General features: G+C 46.4%; 1 protein-coding gene across 4 annotated transcripts in view; it reads left to right on the top strand.

Annotated features, from left to right (window-relative positions):
- Positions 1–20,620, top strand: part of MFHAS1 (multifunctional ROCO family signaling regulator 1) — a 100,238-nt gene extending 79,618 nt beyond the window's left edge. Inside the window, exons 2-4 of one of the 4 annotated variants that reach the window (XM_019466795.2) lie at positions 7,636–7,762; positions 13,674–13,784; positions 17,801–20,620. In XM_019466795.2, coding sequence (XP_019322340.1) covers positions 7,636–7,762; positions 13,674–13,701 — 155 coding nt within the window. In that variant the 3' untranslated portion in view covers positions 13,702–13,784; positions 17,801–20,620. Of the gene's footprint in view, positions 1–7,635; positions 7,763–10,403; positions 10,603–13,673; positions 13,786–17,800 lie in introns of those variants that run through there. The other 3 variants (XM_019466797.2, XM_019466796.2, XM_019466794.2) reach the window with 3 other exon arrangements.
- Positions 20,621–21,062: the final 442 nt, after the last annotated feature.

The raw sequence follows: 21,062 nt of genomic DNA, 5'->3' as shown, positions 1-21,062 counted from the left end.
GGGGAGTCTAGATAGAGGAGCGGCCTGAGGGGGGAGGGGACGGGGCTCTTACTGCACTGGCGGTGATGGAGATAGGGTGCCGTAGGAAAGGGGACTTGAGCGAGCCAAGCGTGAGGCAGTGGTAGGGGAGTATGGTACCGAGGATTGGATGTGTGCGAATAAAAAACCAAAAAAGGTAAACAGACATGAAGAAAAGGAAGTAGGAATTGTAATGTGAAGGAAGTGACAAAACTCAGGTGGCGCTTTGAAAAGAAATTGTGTTGGCAGTTTTCCCTCGGTTGAACTCTGGTCGAATGCTCTGGAAAGGGGCGCTGTGCTCTTAGGTCACAACTCTTCTGATCTAGAAGAGACCTGAGTCATTATCCACCAGGGAGGGGCGGGATGCAGCTCTTCTCGGCCTAGCACGCCTGAGGTATTCAGTCACTTCCGTCTGTCCCTCAACCACCCAAGCAAACAAAGCTTTATGTGATTAGTAAGCAGACATTACTATGAGGACAGTCATCCCCTCTTGGGAACTGGGCTAAACAAGGAGAAGCGGAGCTCGTTCACTCCAGGTGGAGCATCTTCCATAAAAGGAATATGAAAGGTGTCCGTCATCTGTGCCCAGTGGGGCGGGTCCCCCTTGGCTTGGCTTCCACTACTCATCAGGAGAGTCTGAGGACTTCACAGGTGAGAATCGTTGTGTGAGTCATAGAGGAATCAAGCGCGTGACCTTTGTTTTTCCTCTTGCCCGTAACTGTCACCACCGCCAGCCACCACCTTGGAGGACGTTGGGAGGAAGTTGAAGCCAAGTGTTGACACTGAATTTGTCTAGTGCAGCCTGAGAGCAGGCCGTGACGACTCACTGAAGATAGGTCCTGAGTCGCACCTCTAGTTCAAGGGCATCTCCATGACCCCGGTTGGCCTGCTTCTGTTTGGCTTAGAGAGTGTACTCTTACGGATAAGACTTTGTAAACTGTCCCCAAAGCCTCATGGCACAGAAGGGCATGTGGGCGGTTTTCTTGTTTCTTTTTTTGAAGAAGTCTCAGCTTTCAGAGTCAAAACTGGTCTTGGGAATGCAACAAATGGCTGGAGACGGCAATGTCTTTGCATTGCTAAATTACCCAGAACTCAGTAGATGCCTACAATTTGAAGAATTGAAGGGCTGTGTAGTGAAAATGAAAATACGGTTCTACAAGAAGTTCGTAATTTCTGATGGTGTGAGTTTTTGCAGCTGCCTTTGGAATGCGTGCCTTAGGATGCATCTGGCTATTAACTGGTCCTATCGTGGACTCATTTCCAAGAGGAACGAATTGAGCCAAAAGCAAACTCTGCTCACAGGAAGAAAGCAGCATCCCTGCAGTTTAGGGGACCAGTCTGAGTCCCGGAACTCTCTACAAGTACGTGTGGCCGAGTGCTGGACAGTATCTGTAGGCATCCCAGCTGACTTCCAGTGACCCAGCGGGAAGATTCCTGCCGAGTCTCCGGGTACCCCAGCCGGTTTCCTGGCAAGTTCAGTAGCAGCTCCCTGGGCACCTTCCAGAGAGTCTTGACGGTGTCCCAGCTGGTGTTCCCATAAATTCGGCAGCACCCATGGGAGTAACTGTCCAAGGACTCCAGCCAGTGCCCCATCCATTGAGTTTGACAGCACGCTCTGCCCACCTCCAGACAGCTTCCCAGGCAATTTTGTCCGCGCCCAGAGGATAGGTCCCTGCCGGCTGGCTAAGAGTGGGCGGGTCTGGCCTGGGGCAACCCCTCCGGGGGTCTGCACTATTCCCTATCCTGAGAAAGGTGATTCCCAGTGATGGGCACACTTCTGGCCCAGCTCTGTCTCTGCTCTTTACAAAGACGTGCCCCACTCCCTCCTGCATGTCACTTTCTCTCCCCCTAAAAAGTTATAATTCACAATCAAAGGGCTGAGACCAAAGCTACTTAACAAAAGGGAATTTCTTTTAAAGTTGAGATTACCAAAACATACAACCTGATCTCTTTATTTCATTTCTTCTGAGCGGTGGCCAGCCAGGAGCCACCCAGCCATGGTCCTGTGGGGGGGGTGGGGGTGCAGGCATGGGGGGTCCTCCTCTGAAATGGCAGCCAAGTGTACAGATGGTTATGTTGGAACCAGCAGATATCGGGGGGGGGGGTCTCTTCTGCCTTTTCTCACACCCTCAGATGTGCACGGTGGCGTGTTTTTAAATTGAGCGTTTTAACGTCGGATGTTTACTTCTGCTGTGTATATACTTTCTGGGCTTTATTTTGTCTTAAGACAGGGTGTCCTGTTATCTCTATCCAGCCTTCCTCTTCCACATGAAGTAACCAGGGTGTAGTTCTCTGGTATTTGCTGCCTGATACCTCGATGGGCTTGGAAAGTGGGGGACTTCTGCTCACTGGTTTCAGAGGACGCTGCCTTTGCCCAGGGGAGATGTGGGAAACAGTATTCATGGATCGCAACGTAGCTACATCCAGAGTCACATTTAATTAAAGTACAACAGTAGACTTTGGGGTGGGGAGAGCAAGGGGGTGAATTTTAGAATATTAGAGCGGAAGAGGTCCTGAAGACATCTAGATAGTTCCTTACCTAATAGAACCTATATACTTGTTTCTTTTACTGTCTAGACCACTTTGGCTGTTTTGAGGGATGTTGGTAATTTAGATCTTCATTCTGGATCAGGGAAGTGGCTTTTATTTGCACTAAAAAGAAATGTAAGGGGCTTTTAATATTGCGATTTGACTCATCAGTATGACACATTTGTCGTATTCTGTGTAAAGTGCTCAATGCTTGAGAATTCTGATGCTTTGCAGAAAAAGATGAAAAAGTTCCTTCCACTTCTGTTGAGTTTCTTTTTTTAAAAAAAAAAAACAAAACACCATAATAAAACTTAGCGTTCTGTTCTTCCACAGGGGGGAAAACGGTTGATGTGGCAGCTTTTTAATGCCGGAAATCTTGAGCCAGAGTAATTAAGGACAGTTTTTCATAACTTTAACGGGCACAAGGAGACCGGGCAGTGGCCTAAAACAGCTTCAGTGAATGCAGTGTTCTGTTCTTCGGGCCAAAGTTCTGCTTTTTCAGGAAGACTGACTGCATTGTGTGCCGCACGTGAACGGACCATCTCCAACCGTAGAGAAAGCACTAGCATTCGAAACTGGCATCCCCCTTGGGTGTGCGGCATGCTTTCGCCTCGTTTTCTTACTGACTCGAACATAAAATAAGTAAATAAATAACCCCAGGACCATTTAAATCTTGAGGGACCGCTTTCCCTCTGAATTCATCTGTGTTCTTGGTCAGTTGATGTTTCTAATTAGAATGTAGCTCTAAGCAGACACTGACGCACAGAAATGTCAGTCTCATGATTTGTAACGACTACAGAGAATCCCATCTTACTGGTGTGTCGGAGTTTTTAATCATTTCCCCAGTGTTGGACCTTTGAGAGGGTTACCAGTTTTTCACTGTTTTATAAATAGTGTTGCTATGAGCAATCATTGTATAATTTTTGTCAGAGAGAAAGGCCTACTTCCTGGAAGCAAGTTCCTGAAAATGGAAATATAACAGGTCACGTGTGTATTTATCCTTACTTCACCACTGGCACATTTTATGTAAATGTAGCTTTTTTTTTTTTTTCAGCTTCCACCAGCTTTGGGATTTATCTTTCTTACTGGCTTTTGCTAGTGATGACAGATGTGTCATAAATCTAACACTTTTTCATTTGAAGTTTTCAAATTTCTGGTGACGCGGTATTTTGCAGGTAAATCATTTACGGTCTAATCCTGGCGTACGGCTTTACTACAGAGAATGTGGGTACGATCACATATTCGCATGAATTCTTTATATAGTTGGAAAAGTAAGCTTTTCAAAAAAATCTCATCAGTGTGTCATAGTGTCAAGAACTTACCGGATCCTGGACACAACATTTAACACTTTCTGTGTTATCTGATTTAATCATCACGATGTCCTCGCCTCGGGACAGTATTACGTGGTGGTTAAGAGTGAAGGCAGATAGATAGTCCTGGGTCCAAATTTCGGCTTTGCCACTTCCTCCTTGTTGGCGAATACCTAACCGCTCTGAGCCTCCCTCGCCACCTCTGTATATAATGAGGACAGGATTGTAGGTACTTCATAGTGTTGTCATAAGGACTAAGTGACATGATACAATGACACCCTAAGCACATAATAAGTGCTCGATAAATGTTAGCTGCTACTGCGATCACCATTTTTTCTTCTGTGGTTGCTGTATGTCATTTACCTTGACGTATATAACAGCGTGCTGGTAACGTGGAGTCCTGGATAATCGAAATGATGGGTCTTCTGAGACTGTTCTCTGCTCTTGGAGGTCTTTTGGAGTCCTGCAAATCAGTATTCTTCTGTCCTTCTCGTTGTCCTTCTAACATTTCATAACTTTCCTCGGGGGGCCCTAACATACAGGACTACAGTTCCTTTTATGCACATGTGACTTTCTCAGATGCTGGGACCCTCCATATGAAAGGCCTTGACTTAGACTCCGGTATCCCCTGTGTCTCCTCACACACAGTAAGATCTCCCTATTTAGATACTGAGTGAATGGCTGTATTCTGGTGTTGCTTTTTCTAATGTTTATTTATTTTTTGTGAGAGAGGGACAATACATGAACGGGGGACAGGCAGAGAGAGAGAGAGGGAGAGACACAGAATCCAAAGCAGGCTCCAGGTTCTGAGCTGTCAGCACAGAGCCCGACGCGGGGCTCGAACTCACGAACTGCGAGATCATGACCTGAGCCGAAGCCGGACGCTTAACTGACTGAGCCACGCAGGCGCGCTGGCTAATATTTTAGCTTGAAAATCAAGTTTGTGTGCAAGAAACTTGAGATGACCAGCTTCTGTTTTAGTAGATAACACATATTATGAACCACTTTTGTATTTGTGATCATGTTTTTTGAGAGGAAAAGGCTGTTTTCCTCATTTTCTGAATCTAACGACAGGGCACATTCCTTCCGTCCTAAGAATCCCGGCACCTTGCAGGAGCCTGTTGGAGGGTGGGGACCTGCGGGAGGTTGTGAACCGTGCAGCTTGGCTGCTCGGTTTTCTGCAGCCTTGAGTGGAGTTTTCACTCCTGGGAGGCTTCTCAGCGCCTGCAGCTTTCATGCCCCCCCTGCGGCTGGCAGTGCTGCTGGGGGTAGGGCCTCCACGAAACCGGTTACCTGGCTCGGTAGGATACTGGGAATCTGGGGTAGGGGGCACTAAAGCTGTCAGTTTAATAAAAATTCATAACGGGTGCTTAATGGTCTACTGCAAATAATTGCAACCCTGGCAAATGGGTCCGCTCCCCCAAAACCAGCTGCAATCCCCCGCGCTCGGGTGGCTGCAGGAGGCCTGTGGGCATTCTGCCCGCCAGGAGAGCGTTCTCAGGGGAAACCATGGAAGCTGAGTGTGTCCAGGCCTTGGGGGTGATCTTGGGGACAGAAAGCGCAGAGTAGAAATGTCAGGTAAGGAAGCAGGCGACAGGGGGCTTAGAACCAGGGTCGCAGACCTCGTCCCGTCTCCCCGGGGATGCACAGCTCTCCGTGGCACTTGGAACAGACCTGACAGACTCAGAGGGTTTCTGACTTAGAAGGTCGTGTTTGGACCAAATGACTTCCAACTTTCCGTCCAGCTCTAACGTGCTACACCACTTTGGTTCGTGTTATGGCCTTGGTAGCATTTTAGTGTTTACATTTTTCACTTGCATTTTTATGTTTTGGAATCTTTCCTTAGTTGGTGTCAGAGTATGGCTCTGATACCCATGTACCCGTGGTACAAGCTAATCATTTGAAATTACCTTTTGCAGTCGTTGGGTGTTTATAGTAGTTTGGCTAAGGAACTTCAAATTACATTCAGTTCATATTGTCCAAAGCCACGGAAAAATGCTCGAAGCAGGAAACGAATGTCCTATCGCAGAACTGCAAATATGTCAACGCTTAGTTCATTATGTAAGAAGAGTGTTTTTAGATTGCTCCTTTAGAAGAGACGTGTTCTGGCATAAAGAAGCAGTTCCCGCTTTGGGAGGTCTTGGACGGTCGTGGCAAAGAGTAAGCATCCCAGAGATGGCTTCCCAAGGTCACATTCCAAGCCTGCCACTCGCCTGCCCTTGACTCGGGGTACGCCACATAACCACCCTGACCTCGTTTGTAAAGTGAGGATGACCCTCCTAGAGACATCGCACAGACGAAATGAGAGGTACATTTAAAGCTCTCGGTTCACTGCTGGCACGTGGGCGTGCCTCATCAGTGTGAGAGTTCCGCTGAAGGTGAGGCATTTCACAATACGGTATTTTGACACCAAGGACTTTCTAATCATCCCTTGTTGGCTTAACTTTGGGTTCATTAGAATTTTTTTTAATTTTAAATTTATTTTTATTTCTCGAGAGAGTTGGAGGGAGAGTGCATGCAAGCAGGGGAGCGGCAAGGGGAGAAGGAGGGAGAGAATTTTTTTTTTTAACGCTTTGTTCATTTTTGAGGGACAGAGAGAGAGCGTGAGCAGGGGAGGGGCAGAGAGAGGGGGAGATACAGAATCTGAAGCAGGCTCCGGGCTCTGAGCCGTCAGCACAGAGCCTGACGCCGGGCTCGAACTCACGAACTGTGAGATCACGACCTGAGCTGAAGTGGGAGGCTTAACTGACAGAGCCACCCAGGCGCCCCTGGGGCCCTGAGAATTTTCAAATCAGTTCTACTAAGTGATGGCTGCCAAAGGGCTGATGTTTATTTTCAGTAGCATCTTTCCCCAGTCGGCAAACGTTTTGTGTCCTTGGTTTGGTCTGTTTACTTTCTAGGTTTACGTAGGGGGATTTAGGCAGTAGCAAGTGCTGTCCTCAGCTAGAAGCTAGTTACTGAATTTTCTCTGAGTGACAGCACAGTGCCAGCCGTGAGAATAGAGAGAGGGCAGGGTGCTGCCAGTAAGTAGACGAGGTGGAGGGGAAAGTAAGGAATAGAAGTCCTCACTGCTCTTTGGGATTTAATGGTCTAGTTGGAGAGAGATGAGATCCGGGCGTGCAGAGGACGCAGATTTCCTCTGGGTGTTGTGGTAATCCATTAAGTTAACTGTCTGTTTTTACTGGACCCCATTAGTCATAACATAGTCTTATGCTGGTGCTTTCAAATCCCCACACAGACCTACCCAGGATATCCTCTTGCCAGTGTGAAGCTGGGCTGTTTACCTAGATAACACCTTTGGTCGGCTGCGTGTCGAGATCATTTATGCAGGGCTTTGTTGAAGGGCTGCTACGGTCTGTCCGAATCCCATCTGCCCCAAATGCTAATTATGAACACCTCCTTGGCAGCTTCTCCGGGCCCTAGGGATCCGCGCTCAATTTGCCACAACATCTAGATAAAGACCTCCGGAGTCAGTCCATGAAAAGGAAGGTGAGGAAAATAGCGGCAGATGCTGTCTTTGTCTGGAAGGATGGCCTCTTCGCCACAGCCATTAGAACGTTCTCCATGGTGATGCAGATGAGAATGTAGGCGGCGGGCAGGGAGCAGGGCCGGTTTGCGATTCCGGGCGCATATCTGTTCTCTTGAGTCCGTTGTCTGTAGACAACTCACTACCTGCCCTCCTCCCGGCTTCCCCAGTCCCCGGGTGCTGCATTCCTCTGTGGAATGATCCCATTATGAAGGCACACCTCATTAACACACTTTCTCTCTCCTCCTGCAGGGGAGTTGCTGAGTCAGCCCAGACCAGAAGGAGTGGCCGAGATCATTTGCCCGAAGAACGGCAGCGAGCGAGTGAATGTTGCCTTGGTTTACCCACCTACACCGACTGTGATCAGCCCCTGTTCCAAGTGAGTTCCAAACACGGTAGCCCCGGTCGCTCACTCCCCATCCTGCTCTGTTAGGTGTGATACAAAAGGCCGAGTGAAAGTGCCTTCCAGGAAACTTTGGATGCTCTCCCAAGGCAGACCTAGGTATCTGGGTGACAGAGGCACCATGGCTTATGTAGCAAACTAGGAATTTTTATTTTTTATTGTTTATGATTTCTTTTTTTTTTTTTTTTTTTTTTTTTTTTTTACTTTTGCTGATTAAAAGTGAGAGCATTTGAAAAAAAGCATTTTTTAACAGCTTTATCGAGCTGTCATTTCATAGGCAATACAGTTCACTCATTTAAGGTGTGTAGCTGGTTTTTAGTACATTTGCAGGTATAATCCAAAAAGAACATTTTTTTATGGATAGTGAGTGCCCTCTAAGTAAGAAAAGCCTACAGCAAATCCGTGGTAGACAATTTTTTTCTGTAGGTCTCTGATTCTCAGCCCTTGATAATCATGGCTGTGCAGATTGCCCCCACCGTCCCCCAAACGGCCTGAAACACAGAGAATGTACACGCGTGAACTTTCAGATACGGTGTTGACTTGGCATTACAGATCGAACTCCTCCTGTTTTGGGTTTTTGTTTAGTTCTTTTTGTAGTGTTAAGAACCACAGGCCACTTTTAAAGTGAGATAAAATCCCTTTTTGCTGCAAATCTTGCAAAGGAGCAGGGCACAGTCTTCTTGGAGATGCTCCGGGAGACAGCAGCGACGTGGCTTGTAGGGCAAGGCATTCATGCGGCAAGTTTGTGTTTTTCTTCCCAGCTGACCCCATAGAATTTTGTTTTCACAGACGAGCTTTTTATAGGGAGGTTCTGCAGTTTGCATCTGAAAATGGTGGCCTGTCCACCTCACCTTGAGAGACTCGTTATGGGGTGGGTTCCACAAGAGCCCCTCGAGGTAGGAGCTCAGGCCTCAGCCTGGAAGTGTCCGTTTGCCTGACTTTCACGTGTTGTCTGCAGAGCGAGGTGTTCAGTGGGTGCTCATTCCTTTGTGGCTGCAGTAGAAGGGTGCTTTGTCCAAACCAAGTGACTCATTAGAACATCCCTAATTCATCTCTGCTGGAAGATGTCACCAAACACCCACGGGAAACTCTTATCTAATGCTGTGTATTCAGAATGCTATTTTAGCTAACACGCACATGGTCTAACTCCTCACGCACGGGGCCCGTAGGACATTGGGAAATTGTGAAGCCCTTCTTACGAGTACATAGTAGCTTCATACTAACCAGAGCACCCCTTGTCCCTGTCTGTTGTGTGAATATATCAAACACAATTGTGATTGTTCTTTGGTGGACGTTGGCCCCTTTCTTTCAGAAACACAGGGGGGAGAGGATGAGGGGGCTTACAGAAGTAGCAGGGGGTGAGGGAAACCGTTGCACTGGCATAGGTTTTCCTGAGCCAGCACAGACGTTAACCTCTTGTTTCGCCGTAGCCGCGTGGCATTTAATAGGCGAGATAGAGGTAGAAGTTCGAGTATCAGTTTGCACAAGAAACCACAGTGGCAGCCAGCCAGCTTTATCGGTGCTTTCCCATGGGCTTCTCGTTGTGCTGCCGCAGAAAGACATTTATACCAGCCTGGAAAAAAAAATGCTATCACCTCCTCTGTCTCTCACACGTTATTATACTTAAATTGAATAAGCAGCTTTAAGGTCTTGGGTAATCAGAGCCGCGTAGCCTCAGACATCTAGATGCTGGAGAGAATACCTTTAGGGACTGAACTGCTTTTGACCTAGCTATGTGAATAGTTTTATTTCAAAATGGATTTTTTGTTTTGTTTTGTTTTAAAGCCTCATACAATGGACAGCGGGTTTGGAGTGTAAGTCTCAATTCTAAATGAAGGAATATCCATGAAAACAAACAGACACTCAGGTCCGGCCCTGCCCAGTGGAGGTCTGATTTATGTCGATGACTGTGTATTGAAAGCAGGAGATTTGGGGGACTGAGGAGGAAAGCCGTCACAGGTGGTGGTTATTATGTAGTCACAGCTTGGGTCTGAACCTGGCGATTAAACTTGGGGGTGCCAACAGGCAGTAGAAATTAGGAGTCTGGACCACTGCACTGGCTTTGCAACTCTAGGCCCGTTAACTTTTTAGCAAGGCATAGTAGAGTGACCTTTTACTTCTCTATCATCCCACTAAAATGCAGGTGGGTGGTTGAGATCCATCTTTCTTAATCGGGCATATGTATGTGAATTTCCAGAGGGAAGGGCCAGGCACTAGTCTTTGGAAAAAACGATAGTCCCCCTGATGATTCTAATGTGTGTATGCCGGACTTTCTGATCTCTGGGGCCCCCTCCATGACTCTAAGCATGGGCTCCCTGGCCAGTGGGCTTTTATCTTTGTCTATAGAGCCTGTCTCTGGTCAGCAACCGATCGTCAGCACCAAGGCAAAGCTGATCCGTGTGCTACATGGATCAGTAACTTATTGTTCAAATCAGGAAAGGATTGAGGTTGACAGGAGGGCTATTAATAATTATTCCAGGACAGCAGGCCAGCCAGTAAACTCTTCAAGGCATACAAGAATTATCACCCTACTCCTATGTCATTGATCTAGATCTCATGGTGGTTTTTTGAAAAGACAGTCCAAGCTCTTTAACCAGCTTACTCCTCTCCTTTACAGGTCAAATCAGAGACTTGTCATTTAACTGCCTGCCTTTGACCATGTGTAAAATAATGGTGCTGCCATGCGCTTTATAAAGAAAAACCATCGATGACTGTTACTTAACTGGATCTTCCTTATAAATTCCAAGTTTTTCTATTTCTCATTTAAAAATTTTTCTGTGTTTTATTTCTCTATGGGGAGAGACAGAGAATAAAGAGTAAGTAGTGATTTTTTTTTTTAAGACGATTTACTTTCATCCATTGTTTTGATGATTGGTGGTTGGGGTCCCTACCAGCTTTCCATTGGGAAAAGATCGCATGAAAGAAATGCCTCTACTGTACCTCTCCCTCCAGGGGGATACTGAGGAGCTGAGTGGCTTCTTGTCTTTGCTAATTATCAGATAGAAATATGAGTCCTCTCCATACTCTGGCTCTTCTGGGCTGATTTTCAAGGATATTTGCTTTTGAGATGAGGTGAAGACTCACCTAGTGACACATTTGCTAGGTGGCTCTGAAAACTTCTGACCTCCTTAAGGATGTGGATTCTGTCTGATACACTTTTTAAATAATTCAGTGATTATTGACATTTATTATGTGGTTCACAGCCATCACCACTATCGAATTTTAGAACATGTTCATCACTCCTAAAGAAACCTGTGCCCTCTGGTGTCTAATACAACACATATAGTTCCGGGCAGGCAAGAAATTTTTTCGTGCTGCTTTCAGAATGGCTTTGCTGCTTAGGGTGTTGGTATTAAGCAGATTTGTGAGTTTCAAAGAAATTCTCATCACGTGTTATTCTTGGCCTCGTTCAGTCTAAAGGCAGTGAATTGACTAGCACCCCCACCCCCAATGCCAGCCCCCCATTTATTGGACAGTAGAGAAGTGGGGCTGCTTGCAGGGAGACCTGCCTCCTTCAGGCTTGCTTGCTTGCTTGCTTTCTTTCTTTCTCCTTCCTTCCTTCCTTCCTTCCTTCCTTCCTTCCTTCCTTCCTTTTTTTAGTATAGGAGGCAATGTTTTAAAACACAAACTTATTTTGTAGAGAAGCTTTGGGTTCACGACAAAATTGAGCAGAAGGTACAGAGAGATCCCACATCCCTCCTGCCCCACTCTGCACAGCTTCCCTCCACCAGAGCGGCACATTTGTGGTACTAGATGGGCCCACACTGACACATCATCGTCACCCAAGCTCCACGGTTTACTTCAGGGTCCACTCTTGGTGCTGCACGTTCCATGGGTTTCTATGTCCGCCATTGTAGTATGAAAGGCAGTATTTCCATTGCCCTAAAGGTCCTCTTCCTCCTTCTCTTTATTTATTCCTCGTCCCCGCCTCCTCCTTAACCCCCGGCAACCTTTGACCTTTTCTCTTCAGCTTCAGTGAAGTATAAGCGACAAATAAAATCGTACGATGGCTAAAGTGTTCATCGTGGTGATGTGATATATGATACATCGTGAGAGCTTCTCACCACCTCGCTAATCACCCCGTCCGTCACTTCCCATCCCTTTCCGCCAGAAATTCTGGTCGGCCGAACTGACCCCTAGGCATTAAAGGGATACTGAGTCTTGGACATTATGAGCCGTTAAAGGCAGAGTCCTACTTTCAGTGGGAAAAGTAAGGAGAAAGTAGATTCATTGTTTTAATTTATTTTTGAAAATTTTATCTGTGAATTCCTGTCTTTGTCCTGCTGCTCTGTACATTGAGACACTTAAAATTCCAGTTCAGAAGGGAAGTGTGAACTTCTTTAAGCGAATGGCAGCTCACTGTTTGCTTTTAATTTTAGGTACCCTGTACAATGTTCCTCTTTCTCATTTCCAAAGAGGTTTAGAGGAACCCAGCCCCCACCAAGTATATACTCAGATAAACTGCTAGATAACCCAATCTATCTACTGCTTTTCATTAAATAAGTTCTTTTAATGTTTATTTTTTTTAATTTTTAAAAAAAATTTTTTTTAAATTTTTTTAAAAATTTTTTTATTCATTTTTGAGACAGAGAGAGACAGAGCATGAACAGGGGAGGAGCAGAGAGAGAGGGAGACACAGAATCTGAAACAGGCTCCAGGCTCTGAGCTGTCAGCACAGAGCCCGACGTGGGGCTCGAACTCACAGACCATGAGATCATGACCTGAGCCGAAGTCGGACGCTTAACCGACCAAGCCACCCAGGCGCCCGTAATGTTTATTTACTTTTGAGAGAGAGAGACAGACAGACAGGACATGAGCAGGGGAGGGGCAGAGAGAGGGGGAGACACAGAATCCCAAGCAGGCTCCAGGCTCTGAGCTGTCAGCACAGAGCCCGACATGGGCTCGAACTCACAAACCGTGAGATCATGACCTGAGCCAAAGTCGGATGCTTAACCAACTGAGCTGCCCAGCTGCCCCTCTACTGATTTTCATTTAAAAGACAGGATCCAATAGGTTAGCATCTAGAAATGTGTTACCTGAAGGCATACTGAAATGCAACCCACATTCTTCCATGTGGTTTCCTAATGGACCCTGGAACATACAGGACATGGGAATATATCATTTTTATTTCCTGACAGTTGCCATTTCTCTTGTGGTGGTTCCGTGTCTGTCTGCACTCCATGTGGAATGGTGGCAATGAAAAGGGAAGCAGATTCTGATTTGGGCAGGTCATGTGTTACAGAATTGGAAAATATGGGCCAGTTTGAAAGTTGTCAAGCTAAGCTTTCTCCTTTTCCAGAAAGTGCGACTAATGGTAAAAGGGCCGAGACACTGCATCTCAGAACTACCTCTTACACTTGGGTTATTGTATATATACGTTTGTAAGTAGTCCCAAAGATACAGTGATTGCTCCGCATGAGAATTTGGCAGTTACATTGTTACCACACAGGGATATTTAAGACCAATTGAAATAGCCCTTTATAAAAAGTAGCATGAAGACACTGTCACCTTTATCTCATCAGATAAACGGGCAAAGTAGGTTTAATTACACTCAGGTTCGTTAGTATGGACCCAATAATTTCTTTTTACAAGAGCAACGGAGCAGCACAAACTTGGCTTTAGAACGATGGGGGATTTTTCAGTGACCACAGGATTGTGAAACACGGAGGGTGGGGATGGGATGGTATTTCAGAAGGAAAGGAAGCGGAATGTGGAGGTGGCCTGTGGGGTGTATCACGCTGATTTGTGTTGATTTGCTTTGTTTTTTCTAAGGAGTGAGACCGCTCATTGCCTCGGTCCTTTCACGGGCGAGGGGGAATAGTGTCTCTTGATTATTCAGTGCCCCATCAGCCACACTGATACTAGAATTTGTTCCCTCTCTGCTTAGGTATCTCCATACTTTCTTGGAAAATTAAGTGGAAAAGATAGTGCTTCTTTCCCTTATGTCATCATTTTTACTGTACCCAATCTGTGACTTTAGGAGCACCAAGTTTTAAGGGTAAGTCTCCGGGAAGCAGAGAGGGTTTCTTGAATTAGGGACTTCCTAAGGACTTGAGAGTTTAGGGGGAAACGGGGGTGGGGTGGGCTTTGGGATGAAGAGACCTCTTCATATATAGAGCAGGGCATTTTAAGGTTACAAATCTTTTGCTTATTCAGAATCAAGACAACACTGAGAATTAAGAATCAGGAAACTGCTTGATTCTTTGGCCTAACTTATTATGATATTGCGTATGTTAGTAATCTCAGTTCCTTGCTGGAAGAAAGAAGGCATTTTATTTTTAAGATTACCTTTATTATTTTTGTTTTTAGAGACAGAGAAAGAGCATGCATGCGCAAGCGGGGTAGGGGCAGAGGGAGAGAGAGAGAGAATCCTAAGGAGGTTCCAGGCTCTTGGGGAGCCTGATGCGGGGCTCGATCCCATGACCCTGGGATCATCACCTGAACCGAAATCAAGAGTTGGATGCTCAGCCGCCTCAGCCACCCAGGCGCCCCAAAAAAAGTCGTTTAAAAAAATGTAATATGCACGAATGTAACATCACGAAAAGCTCGAGCGGATCGACACAGCAAATAGCTTCTTAAAAGTAGTGTTTGCCTTTATTTTCTCAAGGCAGTTTGGGTGCTGGAGTTACACTGCCCGAGTGTGAATCTTTGCCATTTGTTGGTGCCGTGGCTGTAGAGCTCTGTCAGAAGCGGATCCCAGAAGCGGTTGTCTTGTGGGGTTGTCGTGAGCATTTAGAGAGGCCATTGCTGGGGAGGCCAGGTAGCATTATTCCTTCCACAGAGCAAACAGCGCTCAATAAACTCGGTTGCTGCTTTTTCCACTAGGAATATTAATGGTGTGCACCATGGGTGGCATATCAAGGTAATCATAAAAAAACTTCAAAGGCAGATATAGATACTAGAATAAAATGTGCTCACCGACTTGCCTAGCAACATTTACTTATTTAAAAAAAATTTTAATGTTTATTTTTGAGAGAGAGAAAGTGCAAGTGGGGGAGGGGCAGAGAGCGAGGGAGACACAGAATCCGAAGCAGGCTCCAGGCTCCGAGCTGTCAGCCCAGAGCCCAACGCGGGGCCCGAACCCACGAACGGTGAGATCATGACCTGAGCCGAAGTGGGGTGCTCAACCGACTGAGCCACCCAGGCGCCCCAACATTTAGTTTATTAACTGAGGTGCCTGCCCAGGGAGGGTGCACGTTTGTGCTGGACAGGTGGTGGCAGGGGGGCTGGCCTGCGTTGCCAAGTAACCCCGGAAGATCCGTTTACAAGGCCACCTGGAGTGTCCTGGCCCCATCCTCAGGGGGAAAGTGGGGATGGATGAGTGGTATCATTTCTTTCATATTATAATCACAAACGCCTGCAGTGCCAGATGAACAAAACCCCCCAACGCACTGGCTCACTGGCCCCGCACCGCCCTGTAAGTCACATAGGCCAGGGGTCTCTGGACTCCAGACCAGGCCACGTGCCGACAGTCACAGTCACCAGTGACGCGCCTCGGCCTGAAACCCACACCGTGGCTCCCAGTTCAGTGCTGTTTTCACACAAGCTCTTACTTATGCATTGGTCTTAGCATGTAGTATCGTAACAGAGCCTTGCACATACGGTAAGGCCAACAGATCAGGGAGTGACTGCCACTGAAAAAGACAGCTTAGGACTCACAGGGCCCTAGAGGAGGGTGTATGCTGTGCCATGGGGGGTGGGGGTGGGGCGGAAACGAGGCACAGAGAGGGGACTGTGCCCAAGAGCGCGAGTGAGTTTGCTGAGGGCGGGTGCTGGCTGGGCTCCACGGGCCTGAGTGGCTCGGGCGGGCCTCGGGCACAGGGAGGGTCCCTGGTTGCCTGGCACGTGGCCCTGGAGTGAGGGGGGCAGATAGAGGGTGGCCCCCAGTGTCGGAGCCTGATAAAGGCGGTGGCTGCGGGTTGCGGGCTCCGGATAGCGGGTGGGTACCGAGTGGGTACCGAGAAGCGCGCTCACGTCGGTGTTGTTTAGGGTCTCTAGGAACCTGCTAGTGCGGGGGAAGGGGGGGCCTCCAGGGGCAGCGAGGGCCTGGATGTCGAAGAATCCCAGTACAGAAAATAAAAGACCTGATTAATTAATACAACATGGTAGAGCCTCAGTTTCAGCCTGAGCTTCTAAATACCTGGACTGTGTGTGCTGTGTTCCAGCAAGAGCAGGTGCAGAACCCCGAGAGGATTCTGGGTCTGAGCCCCCACGCTGTCCTTTCCCCCAGCGCCCCACGGCAGCTCCCTTGGGTGTCCCGTGGGCTCTAGGCTTCACTGGTGTGAGTTACTGTCTTGCCCCTCAACGCTCCTCGTCGGTCTGCTTCCCGCCTGGGGGAGTGGCCTTGCTTCGCTCCCGTCCACCGAGCCAGGGGCTGCGGCTGCAGACACACAGCCTTCCCGAGACCTGTTCTCCCGTCTTATCAGTGTATCTTGACACGAGTAAATTTGGCCACACAACCGTCTCTTTGGCCCTTCCTTTCCTCTAGATGCACCTGTCCCTGCCAAGATACCTGTGACTGAGTCTCAACTGGCCTCCGTCCCTCTAATGTCTTTTTTTTCCCCTACGAACCAATATTATCTTTGAACGTCGGACCCTGGCCACTTCTGTGTTTAAAAGCCTCAAGTGGCTTCCTGGTGATTATAGGCTCTGGGTGCCCTTGCTTCGACATCCTTGTGCTTCTGTCTTACGTGTGGCTCAGGGGAACAGACAGCCAGACACAACTGTCTGCATTTCCGAAGGCTTGTTGGGTTCCGTGAGGAAAACATTTGCATCCCTCTCACAAACCCAGAACTCGAACCACCAAAGTTAACTGCGTGGTGGAGATGGGAGTTTTCACACTGCCATCCTCTTTACGTTAGATTTATTTTCTTATTACTCGAATTTGAGGCAGTTGTCAAAACTTTCTCTACTGGGAAGTTTGCTATATATTAATAGGCCTTCAAAAAGTCTTCGTGGCTGAGTGCCATAGAAACATGAAGCTATCCCCAGGGCTCCGAACATCCCAACCTGGCTTTTAGCTGTCAAGCACGCTGTGGAGTCAAATAACCCTTGCTAAAGGCTGGCTCTCTCGCACCCTGGTGTGTTCCCTCCAGAAGTTATTTAACTTCTGGGAACCTTCATTTCCTTCTTGGTGAATGTAGAGTAGGATGGAGCTTACCCCATAGGCGTGTTATGAGTTGAGGATTAATCCAGTAATGCACTGCGGTGAGTGGGTGTGATTCCTGATGTGTAGTAAGTTGTTAGTAAATGGAAGGTGTGTTTTTTTGGTAATGTTACTAATATTTTACAAAGTTTCTGTGAAATCAAGCACCATTGAGAGATGGGGGGGGATGGAGGGGCTGCATGTCATTATAGGAAAGGTGACATAAGGGATGAGGACCTTTGACCTCTTTCTCTCTAATCATTTTGTCTGAATTGAATGCCACTCTGTTTAATTAGGTGGCAATACAGGAGTTTATTTTATATTCATCCAACTCCAGCTTTTAGTTTGACAGCCTTGCCTGTATGTAACATTGCAAGTGAAATCATGCCTTTTAAGGCCAGTGAGACATCGTAAAAGTTCTCACTTTTCAGTATATATTCCTATTCCTAGAGGGCTGTTTAGCTCGCACGCGCGAGCACTTGTGTGTATGTGTGTGTGTGTGTGTGTGTTTCCTGAAAGGACTCAGTGCTGTGGTTAGTGTTTGGGGTTCTTGATTATAAATCTCATTCAGCTGTGAAATTACAATGGCTTAGGTGCTTATTACTAATTCGTATAGTTCCTCATTATGCCTAAACTTAATGTCACAACCAGAAGTGTTCGACCAGCCTTCTAGTGAAAAGATGCTTTTCTTTGTAGGATCCTTAGTTGCCTGACACATTTTTATAAGGAATTCTAGAAGTAAAAATTAAAATTGGTGCAAAAAAAAAAAAACCCCGATTCCTAGTTTTGCTTCCTGTTCTTAGAATTGAGAATATCCTTCTCTGTCACCTTTTGTCATGTGTGTGCTTTCTTCTGCTCTACCCGTATAGGAAGAACGTTGGTGAAAAGCACAGAAACCAATGACTTCTATGGCTATGGAATTTCCGTGGAGAAAAGAGAGCATCAGAACTCACCTGGACCATCATTTCGTACCCGGCAAACCCTCCATACTCCCACGCGCGTTCCGTGAACTTGAGTAATAACTGTCCAGGGTGCTTGCAGAGGAGGGAGCGCACCTGGCCTGTAGATGAGGTGGGGGAGGGGCGGGGGAGGACGGGGGTGGGGGGGGGAAGAACATGGAGCAAATGTTTTACAACCTGAACCTCAGAACTGTGATCCTCCAAGGAGAGCGCTACTTGAAGAAAAGAAAAAAAAAAAAGTCGAATGGCTTCTCAGGGATTTTGTTTTCTGTGCACATATAAGCCATAGTTGCAGTACAGGTGGCCGTGTTTTGAGCACTCAGATTTCAGTTCTGTTAAATGTGAAAGAAGGATCGACTGACCGTTCATTGCTGTTCCGTAACTAGTGTAAAATATGTATATGTTTATCTTTATTTTTATAATATGCAAATACATTTAAATTTATACAGTTCGAAGCTTCTAGGGTTAGTTAACACTGGGTGCAATATTCTGCATGAGGACTGTGCCAAGATGGGGCTGGTTTCTTATTTTAGCAAAAGGCCTTTCTGTTCATTCTTTAATCTTTAGTCCTTCTGAGATTTTAAAAAACGCATCTGTCTGCCCATGGATTAGTGCTGGTTCGCAGAGGTTGTGATAATCAGCAAGAACCTTACCCGTATTTCAGGCAGTGTCTCCTCCCCTTCTTTTAAATAAAGGTCCCTGCCTGCAAGCCTGTTCCTTGGGCAGGCTGGGGGGATTCTTGTTTTTCTTTGCCCACATTTCCAGTGGTGCTGGGCAGAATGTTCCTTGCTCCCAGCTTCCTGTTGACATTACGTTGTCACTAGATGATGTGCTAATGGATTCTTCAGGGGCAGAGGACAGAGGGGTCGTGGAAGCCTGGTGGTAGGATTCTTCAGGGGAGGGGGACAGAGGGGTCAAGGAGTCCATGGAAAATCTGAGTCTTTCAATAGCTTAAGATAATCAGGAGTCAGTTGTGAATGGTGCAAAGAGCTTTGCTAATGAGTACTTCTCTCTCTCTCTCTCTCTCTCTCTCTCTCTCTCGAACAGAGTCTGTGAAATTTAGCAGAGCACTTTGAAAGCCCTTCACATCTGGTGGTCAGACCTTGAGATAGTGAGCTCCCTAACTGGAGAGCATAGTCCCGCATTGGTTATTTATAAATACAGAGCCTCTGATTGGATGGTCTGCTGCCAAGAACTAGTAAAACCATTGTTTTAAAATCTCCACCAAGTAAAACGTGAAAAGCAAAGCAAATTGCTCTCGTCTACTCCTAATTGGGGCCAAACAGTATCTGCTGCAATAGTAACACGTTCCTTGAAGAGTATAAAGGACTCTGTTTACAGCTGCCTCCTCTGTGTGTTGATGGAAGAATGTGTAAGACAAACTGTTTTCTCACCAGTGTAAGGCATGAAAAGTGAGTCAGCTGGTATTATTCTTTTCCTTCTTTTATAAAGTATTGACTCTTGGAATGCCACTATACAAAGTCTCAACATATTTTTTAAAAGAAACAAGCAAAGCAGCTGCATTGTGAAAAATCTTAAGTTGAGTTTTGTAGATTTTGTGCCCCAGGAGTTGACTTCACTAACTCCAGAACCTCAGTGAAACAAGTATGATTTGTCATGATCATAAAATCAAATGGGATCAGACTATTTCTGCATTTTTTGATACTTGAATACGACACCTCAATCTTGAGATTTCGTTTTCTTTTAGAACACAGTCACGAGATTACCTGCTTAATCCTTTGGTCACAGTTCTCTGTGTGCGTGCGTGCGTGTGTGTAAACTGAATGGTAACATTTAATTGCTTTATGGACCATTGAATTGTTGGGCATAGGAGTTTTGTAATTGGCACGAGACAGTTCCCAAACTGTCAAATTAACTGGCTTTGACCAGTCTTTTTTTGCAAGGACACTTAAGGATGTGACTTCGGGCTAACTCCCCAGGGGACCATATTAAGTGAAAAAAAAAAAAAAAATGCTCCTTTGGGTGACATACCCTGCAAGGTGTTTATTATAATTATGAACATAAATGCCCACATTCTTAATATCTGCTATTTTTTGACAAGTGATGTTTTGTGCTGTCACCTGAACCCTAGAGAAGCAGTGTAAGAAGGAATCTTGGTGTCACATGTGTTTCGGCAAAAAGGTCGTCATGATTGAGGGTCATGTGACCAAAAGAAGCTCCAGAAAAGCTTGAGAACTTGCTTCAGGGTGGGGGGGGAGGGTTGGAGATACAGAAAACACTCTGCTCTACTGGAATTTTCAGTGTCTGTGCAGGAAATTCCGTTTTCTCTTTCCATACCTGGGAAGGCTCGGCCAGCCGAGGTGGACGGGCAGTTCACAAAGCACAAGGGGGAGTCTTTCCAGACCAAGTAGTCCCTCGCCTGGCAAACAAACGCCCTTCAAGTCTGTTATGGTTTCTATTCTTGCAACCAATGGTATCAAAACCGCTTCCTGGAATTGTAAAAGTGCTGCCAGAATAAATGTTTTTCCCCCTTCCAAGAAAAAAAATGACAGTGCTCATATTTGACATTTGTGCGTTGGACTCTTTTGAATGAATAAAAAGGAAAGGGTTTGGTATAACTCCTGATGGGGTGTGTGTTCTTTTTCATGCCACAGTTTGTAAATTGTCATTGTGGTTTCCCACTTAATTGTCGTGACTGGGCAGAAATTAAAAAAAAAAAAAAAATTCAAGAAAGTTCAATAAAAATACAAAGAAATGGTTAAGCAATTATATTTCCGGAGTTTAGTTATTTTTGTTTTTGATTTCTTTACTTTCAATTATAGAAATACGATTCGTAGTTTTAGTTCGTAGGTCACTTCTGAGCTGTGGGAGATGGATGATGCCAGCCCTGTGGGGGGGGGGGGGTGGGGGTGGAGTCCCCACAAGGAAGACTGAAGGGTCCCTGGTTAAAACCCTGCCTCTCTTCAGACTAGAGATTCAATTCTTGAATATCAGCTCTCACTTCAGTCAGACCCTTTTTCAGTGATCTGCGATACTCTTAAACTTCTGAGTCTGTGACACGGTTGGCAAATCCCCTTTCCCTGAGCTTTTTTTTCTCAAGGGTTCTTAGCAGAAGTCTTTGCCACCACCTTGTAAATATTGGCCCGGGCGCCAAGAGGGGTCTGTACTCACAGGACCTGCAGGTACTGGGTCCGAAGCTCTATTCCCCCTA

The sequence above is a fragment of the Panthera pardus genome, unplaced genomic scaffold (assembly GCF_024362965.1).
Source record: "Panthera pardus isolate Hobbes unplaced genomic scaffold, ASM2436296v1 HiC_scaffold_13, whole genome shotgun sequence".
Classification (NCBI taxonomy): Eukaryota; Metazoa; Chordata; class Mammalia; order Carnivora; family Felidae; genus Panthera; species Panthera pardus.
The sequence above is the reverse complement of the archived record's forward strand: the minus strand, read 5'-3'. Positions and strand labels throughout refer to the sequence as shown.